The sequence below is a fragment of the Hirsutella rhossiliensis genome, assembly GCF_020360975.1.
Source record: "Hirsutella rhossiliensis strain HR02 chromosome Unknown scaffold00004, whole genome shotgun sequence".
Lineage (NCBI taxonomy): Eukaryota > Fungi > Ascomycota > Sordariomycetes > Hypocreales > Ophiocordycipitaceae > Hirsutella > Hirsutella rhossiliensis.
Genome location: NW_025408670.1, coordinates 238,113 through 247,113, shown reverse-complemented (window position 1 = coordinate 247,113; position 9,001 = coordinate 238,113). Strand labels below are relative to the sequence as shown.

General features: G+C 60.9%; 2 protein-coding genes across 2 annotated transcripts; one reads left to right on the top strand and one right to left on the bottom strand.

Moving 5' to 3' along the window:
* Nucleotides 1-658: 658 nt before the first annotated feature.
* HRG_04189 (up-regulated during septation domain-containing protein) lies at nucleotides 659-2,871 on the top strand (the record flags this gene model as incomplete). The annotated part of the gene is made up of 5 exons (XM_044862660.1): nucleotides 659-1,010; nucleotides 1,065-1,359; nucleotides 1,408-1,743; nucleotides 1,795-1,924; nucleotides 1,984-2,871. 5 exons carry the CDS (start codon nucleotides 659-661, stop codon nucleotides 2,869-2,871), a joined length of 2,001 nt encoding a protein of 666 aa, XP_044721274.1.
* Nucleotides 2,872-5,322: 2,451 nt separating this feature from the next.
* HRG_04188 (PXA domain-containing protein) lies at nucleotides 5,323-8,535 on the bottom strand (the record flags this gene model as incomplete). The annotated part of the gene is made up of 1 exon (XM_044862659.1): nucleotides 5,323-8,535. One exon carries the CDS (start codon nucleotides 8,533-8,535, stop codon nucleotides 5,323-5,325), a length of 3,213 nt encoding a protein of 1,070 aa, XP_044721273.1.
* Nucleotides 8,536-9,001: the final 466 nt, after the last annotated feature.

The window sequence follows — 9,001 nt, the reverse complement described above, 5'->3', positions numbered from 1 at the left end:
AGAACCAGCCCCTCGGGAGGCGGGGTGCAACGGTAATACGGCGCCTCCAACTTGCTTCGGCCTCGCCCACGTGCGCCATACTGTACATGTGCCTGCAACCCATTGTGCGGAAATGGCTGCAGTACATTTGGGTTTCAAACCCAAACTACCTAAGGTACCTCAGTATTCCTCCCCCTACTCCTAAAAGGAGGTACATTAGTACCTTTACAGGGCAGCAGGGTAGGGGAGGGGAGGGAGGAGGGGAGGGGTCAAAGGGCTGGGCCACTCTAGTACGTAGAGTGTGCATGACGGGCAGGTACGGGCCCGGTTCAGGTAATCCTCCGCACTGTTCCGAGTATGTACTTCCCCACCGCCCACCGCCCACCGCCCACCGCCACCACCACCTCCTCCACCACCTTGACCATCGGAACCACACCCCAACCTCCATGGGTGCCGTCTCAGGATCTCGGTCTGTGCAGCCCTTCCCGATGGATGGTGCACCTCGTCTCTCGCCGGCGGGGGCCCCCTGCGGGCCTGGCACAACTTCGTCGTTATATATCGCCTACTCCGGCGTCCCCGTCTGGCACGGAGCTTCTCTCTTTGACGTACGGCTCCTGTCGACCGTCGCGCCAACGCACTCTCAACTCCGAGCAATAGACATCAGAACGTCGCAAGCACCATGGCTCACATTGCCAGCTGCGTTGCCAACGCAGAGCACGCCTCTCCTCGACAATCGCCATCACAGGCTTCATCTTCCGACAAGCCCCACGCGTGGAGGATGCTGCCTTCGGATCAGCAGCGCAGGTATCAACTCTTTCCCAAGGACAAGCAGCTGCCTCTTTCCAGCAGCGGCAAGGCCCTCGATCCCGAGAAGGCCTTTGCCTATGCCATGGGCGACAAGACCGACAAGGCCAATGCCGTCGCCCATCTGCGCTTGAGACCCAACCAGCACAGTCAAGCGCGACGACGCAAGCCTATCCCTCAGGATTCCTCTCACATGACAACCGTCCAGGAGGTCCCCATGGACTCACGTATGTGCTGCCCTCTCCGAGCCACCCTGGCATTCTCGCTGACCAACGAAGCAGCCACCATTCCCGGCCGGCCGGCCCTCCACGAGCGCTCTTCCAGCGCTCCCAAGGAGAAGACGGGGCCAGTTCCAACCCCCATTTCCAAGGACAGAGACCATCATGGCTTCGCATCCACCCTCGACAGGGCTTTCACTGGCACTGCAGAGCCAGCCTGGTCGCCCCCGAGTCTCCTTCCCGATAGCCCAGCCCCGCTCATCATTCACCAACGCAACCGCCCTGCTCCTCTCCTCCAGTCCAAGATTTCCCTCGCAAAGCTTCGCTCCGATAGCGCTCCGCCCCGGGAGTCTCCCCGGCCAGTCCTCGAATCCTCACCCCTGGGCCGGGAACTCTACACACCCAGTGTCTCGACTCCAGATCTCTCCTTGCCCCGATCCGCCACCACAGACGGCACCTCGGGCACTGCACTCACCACTCCCATGTCTGCGCCGCTTACGGAACTTCACTGTGCTTCGCCCAAGTCGTGGGATGGCCCTGGTAGCGGTGACGGCTTCGCCACACCTTACACCGACGATGCATCGCCTTACGGCGCCGCCTGCGGACATCAAAGACGGGTATCCGCCTCGTCGAGCATAGTGGATAGAGGGCGACCCAGGAAGCGCGACGGCCAACCCAGCAGCAATATTTGCAGGGACAAGGACAAGAACAGCCCGCTCCCGGCTCCGCCCAAGTGCAGTGAGTGCGTGCGAGACAAGAGCCTTGAGCGAAGGGCTTTCGAGGACCTGCCCAGGGGCTGGAAGCCGCGCGATGCATTGGGTAAGCTGAGTGCCGGGGACTCGTCGTCGCTTCAGAAGCAGGCATATCGTCAAGCCGAGAGGTTTGAAGTCCTCGGAGCCGGCGACGTCGAGGCCCTCTCCAAGGTACGCGCCTCTTCCTTTTCATCTGCCATACGGCGTCAAGTGCTAAACTCCCGCACCAGGAACTTCGTCAACTCGACGAACGGACAGAGTACCTCCGACGCACCTACACGTCTCTACGATCTGGGCGCCGCAATCTCCATTCTCGGATTTGCCAATACCTTCGCTCGCCGCGCACGACTCGTTTCAGTCACGAGTCGATGCTGCGGCAAGAAGAGGCCCTGGCCGAGCTGGACGATTCCATCGACGACTGGGTCAACAAGCTCGAGCATGTCGAGAATCGACGCGCACGGATCCGCCAGAAGCTCCTCGAGCACGTCGCAGCCGCTACCCTGCTCCCTGTTCCGAGCAGCCCCGCCGCTTCCTGCGAGTCCCTGCAGCAGATCATGGGCGTCAGGTCGCCCGTCCCTTCCGGCATCTCCACGCCCCCCCGGAGTCCGAAGAGACAGGCATTCTCCAACCCCCTTGGAGGCGAGTCGCCATCGCCGCAGCGGGTGGTTGCCCAAGTGCCCAGCACCGTCATCGAACAGCCCGTCGTGGAGATCGAGCAGGCTGCCCAGCAGACTCGGGGCAGCGTGGCCAAAGGCCCAAAACGGTCTGATGTGGAAAGCATACGGGTCTACGTGGGCGGCGATGTCTTTGCCTTGCTCGCCGACGTCGAAGACGAAATCTCCCGAATGGGCAGCCAACGGATCCCCGCCAAGCCGTGGGAGTCTTCTGGGAGGCAGGGCGAGCGCGGGAAGCACGGGAGTTCCAAGGGCTCGGCGACCCCAAACGGCTCGGCATCTTCCTTTGTTTTTCCTCCGCCGCGAACCCCTGCTTCCCATACCTCGACTACCAAGGACGGGCCCAAAGAGACGATGCCGTCCGTGCCGCCGCCGCCGCCGCTCAAAGACATCAAGCCGGCCGAAGGTGAACTTCTTCTCACGAGCGCCGTGTTCAAGCCTTGAGCCGCCACGTCCATACATGACGATAATCCTCTACCACCACCCGCAGTGTACATACACCCATGTCTATGTGCGACTTTGCCGTTTCTTTGTCTACAAAAGTGCCCTTGATACCCGTTGCGCCACATCATCTAGCGTGCTTCCTTTTGACGACACGAGCCTGCGACTCTTTCTTATTCCTCGTTTGTTTTTGGGGATTTTTCCTTTGTTCCACACCCGAAACAAGGCGATGCCAAGGAAGGCTTTTTCGGGGTCCTGCTTGGCCAGGGCAGCCTGGGGCGCGAGATACCAGCAGTCATTGTTCTTTTTCTAGCTTTCATCATAGCCTGCGTCACTCCATGGCACCATGCCTGAACTGCGGCGCTCTTTCAGCCGCGCATTGCACCATTGCACCGGAGCTTCGACATGAGTACACTTCCGCGAAGTTCATTACCCTTATCACTTACTCGCTTGATCTTTCAGCACCCGGACCGGCGACCTGTGACGTGCACATGGTCTGACCCTGGATGGAAGGATGCTGGAACGCGCAGAGGAAGCCTGCGGGGATGGTGACGACGGGCCCAAGGACATGGGCGACGGCTACAGCTGGTTGCACGTGTGCCTGAAACGGGAACACGAACGCCCTCCACCACCGCTGACTCGTCCGTCCTTTACGAGACATTAGCGTCTGGAGCGCGACCTTGGTGTGGCCTGATTCTTCATTCTCCAGTATTCTAGATATTTTGTTTTCATTTGTTTTGGAAGGCGATTGGCCACGATCATGTCCATACGTGCAAGCACTGTGTACAGATTGTCCTTTCTAATATTAATGCCTGCCCTATTTGCTCGGTCCCTTTCCACATTGTGACATTATCGTGTCATTTCCCCGTCATGTATGTTCTCGAGCAGAAGCCAATGACGGCATCTTGCCTCGCACCATCTTGCCTCGCACCATCTGAGAACGTGAGTGGAGCATAGCCTGATTGAGTCAGTAATGCAGATTCTGTGAGCTGTGTATTTGACCGTCTGCGCGTACCTTGCAGATGGATCGTCTCCTGTAACACGTCACCTACGGTGTAGGTTTGCTTGCCTTGGTTGAGTACGGGTTTATTTCTGCTTACTGCTCTGAGTACGCCGACGTTGGATAATTGTACAAGTGAAGAAGGGGTATCGCATGGTAAGAAAGTAGACCCCCTTGGGACTGCAGATTGGTGTGGGACGCGAGGAGCAAATGAGGGAGGGAAGGAGGGAGGGTGTCGGTTCCACGCCGTGGAGGAGGAAGTGCAGGATGATTGCCGGAGCGTTCCTTTGGTCCGAACCTTTTCCTTGTATTCCTCTCTTTCGGCTCTCACTTCTGGGGTTTTCCGGCTTTCCGATCCCCCTGCACGCTTAAACCCTGGTGCTGGACGGAGGGATATACTGCAATATAGATGCGGCAGGGTGATCCGCTGGTACCGATGCTGATCTTGTGTCCCGAACCGGGGAATGGCGGGGGGGGGGGGTTCGGGGCCGGGGGGCCGGCGCGTGGGTGGGGCACATCCGGAGGAGCGGGTGCGGACTTGGCACAGTACGAGTATAGAGAGAGGAGATGTACTGTACATGTGCTACGCGAGGGGGGACGACATGCAAGCAGCACCCAGAGCTGGGACTGCGCCTCGTCTTCCTTTTTGTCTTCTAGAAAAGAAAAGACGTTCCTTGCCGTCGGGGGTCTGGGGTGATGAGCCGGGGGGAAAAGGGGGGGGGGGATGATTAAGGGTCATCCATGTTCAAAGTCGGGCCTTGGTTCTTGCTTTCTTTGCACTTCCACTTTGGTCTTTCGTTTCCGATATGAAAAGTACTCTCATACATGCAAACACGGCCACGACGGGTCAATGGACGGAAGCGCGCGTCGTTGCGCACGTAATGACCACGGCTTCAAGTCACGCCCACCTACAACAAGCGCCCCCCTCCCACGCCCAGCCACGAGATGCAAATATACCGGGCGCGTTGCCACTCCTATGCTTAATCCCACCAACTTCTTCAGGCCAGGTCTCCGCCCCTCGCTTATAGCGGAGAAAGGACGGGAAAGACAGCTGCACAACCCCCCCGCGTACATGGGGCCATGTATTTCGAACGCGACCCGCTACGTTATTCCTCAGTCAAGGAGGCGGAAAGAAAACGTCAACAAGAGTGTAGAAATCAAGTCGTGGACGCTCTGGTCGCCCGGCCTGGCATCGTCGCCAAGAACAAACCCCCTCCCACCGCTTGCCCCGTGGAAAGATGCCAGAGGGCACAGCTCCGCCCACGCTGCAAAGCTTGAAACAGGAAGAAAACGACATCAAAGAAGAAAACAGGAAAAGAAAAGGAATATCTCGTGGTTGTACAAAAAGCCCCCTCGCCACCCCGGGCAGGGGAAAAGTAGCCGCTCCGTCATCGTAATGCCTGCCATCGCCTTGTTCTTTTCTTTCCCTGCTTGATAGTCGAAAACAACACCCATCAATGCGTCACAATCCTGACGGCCTGCAGAATCAGCCCAAAAACCAACCCCCGCGCCACCTCTTCAATCTGCAAACAGTCAAACACCCTGCCCAGCGCGTCCCCCGTCGCCGCCTGGCCCATGACGCCCATGAGCGCCGCGGGCACGCCGCTCTGGATGAGCAGCCGCCGCGCCTTGACCGCCAGCCGGTCCTTCTCGTCGGCCGACGCCTCGGCCGGCCACCCCGCGCGCTCCGCCTCGGTCGGCACCGTGTTCTCGCGCAGCGTGCGCAGCGACGCCGCGATGCCCGCGTCCGACGTGTTTGCGTCGAGCACCGACGTCTGGATCAGCGACTGCACCGTCAGCAGCGACGGGTTGCCCGGTCGCAGCAGGAACGACTTGGCCGCCGTCAGCAGCGTCCGCCGGATGTTCCACGCCGACGACAGCGTGTACATTTCGTTGATGACGGCGAACAGGAGCTCCACCGCCACCCGCGTCTCGTGCTCCGACATCTGCGAGTACTGCTTGCCCGGCTTCGCGGCGGAAGCCTTCTTGGCTCCGCCGTTGGTCGCCGGCACCGCTGCGGCGGGGGACGTGACGCCCTGCATGCTGCTGCGCGGGGTGGCGTGCGTCGTCGCGCCCTCGTCGGCCCTCGTCCCGGTCTCCTCGCCGTTGACCGACGCCTCGTAGTCGTCTCCCATCTCGTCGGGCGGCGGAGGCAGCTTCATGAATTCCAGGCTGGCCGTGGAGGGCGAGTGCAGCGGCGCGAGGCTCGATGTCCGGCTGTGCTCCCTGCTAGGTCGCGTGCTGGCCGGGCCCGACCACGACTCGGTTCGGTCCGCCCGACCGACCCTCCCGCCGTCGCCGTCGCCGTCGCCCGGGGACGGATGGCTCGGCCGCCGGTCCATCGGCGCCATCTTGCCCGGCTGCGTCGAGATGACGGATGACCGCTGGCTGTCCATGCTCGCGCGCTCCGACCGGGCTGGGGACTTGGCCGTCGTCGCCGGCGAGTGCCCGGATATGGAGAGGCGGCTGGAGTTCGCGGTCAGGTCGATGGACTGGTTGGTCGACTTCCTGCTCAGGCTGGGAAAGTTGTTGAAGACGCCGCTCACGCCGCCGACCAGGTTCTTGCCGCCCTCCACGGCTCCCTTTGGCCCCATGTTGAGCACGTCGAGCATGTTTTTGCCGACGGAATCCCACCCGAATGACTTGGAGCTGCCATGCGTGTGCCCCTGGGACTTTTCCAAGAACCGCTTCATGCCCTCGCTCTCGGCCAGGGTCTGGTACCAGCACGCGTCCCTCAGGTACCGCTCCAGCTCGCCGCGCAGAGATTCCCTCGTGTGGATCTTCCAGCCTGGCAGCTCCTTGTGCAGCTCCGTAAACGCCGTAGCGCCCGAGATGGTCGCGATGCGCCGCAGAATCTCGTGCAGCGTCTCAAAGTCGGAGTACCTCCGCACAATCATCCATCCGGGATACGCCGCCGACGACGGTTCCACCTGAATCAGATAATCCCAGGTCGGCTTGCTGCGGATTTTGCTGCTGTCCCCGGTCGAGTCGTCGTGCAGGGTAAAGGAGGCGTTATGGAGGGTCAGGGGGGCCTTCTTGGGCGCTTCGTTCTCTCCGGCGTCATCCTGGGCCGGGGACACGATCTGATCAAAGCTGGTGAATTGTTGTTCGCTGATTCTCGGCGAGGACGACCCTTCGCTAGAGGAAGCCTTGATCGATCGCGGCGTCAGCGGCGGGTTATCGGCTTCACTTCTGGTCGAGAACTCGTCCGGCCTTGGGCCTCGTGGAGTCTTGCCGACAGAGGCCATTGTAGCGGGCGACTTTTCAGCGACGCTCGAACCGAGTTTACTCGACACATCGAGCTCGGGCAGGCTCTCTTTGCTCTGCCCTGGCGGCGAAGAGCCGAAGATGGCGGACTGTCCCGTCCGGTGTGCCTCGTCCGGCGTAGGTAACCGGTCCAGCCCCAACTCTGCCGCCGCCTCCTCTAGCTTCTCGTCGGCCTTGCTCAGCTTCTTCTTGTGGCCCATGGACTCCTTGCGTCGGCTGCGCTCGGGCTCCGTGCTGGAGCGACCTGGTTTGGCAATGCCAATGTTACCGACGTTTCCATCCAAGTCGGCGAACACGTTGTGATCGCTGGTGTCACGGCCAGTCTGCATTCCGACGTCGATGGCCTGATTCAGGTCCGGCTCTCCGGCCTCGAGCAGGTACACGATCCATCCGTTGATCCACTCGGCCTTGCTGCAGGTCTGCAGCGTGGTCTCGAGGACCGAGTTTGCCAGGATCTCGCGCAGGAAGACGCGGGCAGGGTCGCAGTTTTGCGCGCTCCGGTCGAGGAAGCTGAGCAGATCCTCTGCGACGGTCTTGAACTTGGCGGCCTGCTGCCTCTGGTTGAGGAGATTGGCCAGGCGCGAATCGGGATGCGAGGCTAGGTAGTTATAAACGGCGTCGGCGGCCGTCATGTTTGTTTCGGGCGGCAGGTCTGCGTAGGCGGCGGCGAGCTCCGACATGAAGACGATGATGATGGACGAGCAGTTGGTCAGCAGGTCCAAGAAGGCATCGGCGGGACGCTTGCGGGACATGCGGTTCGAGATGGCGAGGAGATAGGCGTTGAGCGTCTTGCGGCAGGCAAGGGGAAAGGAACGATCCGTCGGCACGATTGGGCTGTACCACCACTTGACGTAGTCTCGGATCACGGCATCGACCAGGCCTCCGAGGGCCTCGCGCGTCTCGGGACCAAAGTCATCGAAGGCCTTGACGGTATCTTGGTCTTGGTTTGCGCCGTCTCCGTCCCGGGTCTGAGCCGTCCGCAGGTCGAGCCAGACCCTGTCCAAGACGTCGGGGCCCTTTTCGCCTCGCACCGCCCTCGCAATCTCTGGGTTCCTCGCCTCGAGGGTTGCGAAGGCGGTCACGCCTCCCAGCGCGCCGATGAGCAGCAGACCCAGCCTCCCCAGTATGGCGTAGATTATGGCGGAGAAGGCGACGGCGATCCCCGCCAGCGTGGCCGGGGTCGCGGTCGAGATGAACTGGAGGGCCCTGGTGCCGAGGGAGTCGGAAGCTTGCGGCGGGGCGGGCGGTGGAGTTTTGGCATCGCTCGCGGGGACATGGCCGGGTGTCTTGGCGTCGAGCCCGATGGTTGAGCCATTCGGTGCGATGGCCTTGCCGGCGACGGGCTCTCGGCTGAAGGCGATGCTCGGCAGCTGCGTGTCGCCGCCCGGTGTTGAAGCCATTGGGGGCTATTCAGCCAGATGGGCGGGGCCTCTCGACCAGAGCGTGTGGATCGGGCCCGATGGTGCTCAAACCATAGCCAGCGACGAGTTTGGCAAGCAAGCGTAGGAGGGATGGGATAGACGACGCGAGGTGGATGTGTAGCAATGTTGCGCTCGTGTTGTTTCGAGAAAAGCGGCTTTGACTTGCCACAACACTGCCTGCATCCGTCAGGGGAGCCGGGCGGGCCCCCACCAAAGTTACACCGGCAGGCAGTACCTGGCAGTAGCTATTAATAAAGAGACATGCGTTGACCTCTAAAAAGCACCAGGACGCAGACCTAGGAGGTGATTGGTGGCAAAGCTATGTTTATAAATGGCATTAATCATTCGGTCATTCATATTTGCTCTTGAGTTGTGCAATTCCTTCCTAGGATTGCCAAGCTTGGCCAAGCAGCACCGAAATGGTGGCCGTGCAAGTGGCGAGTGA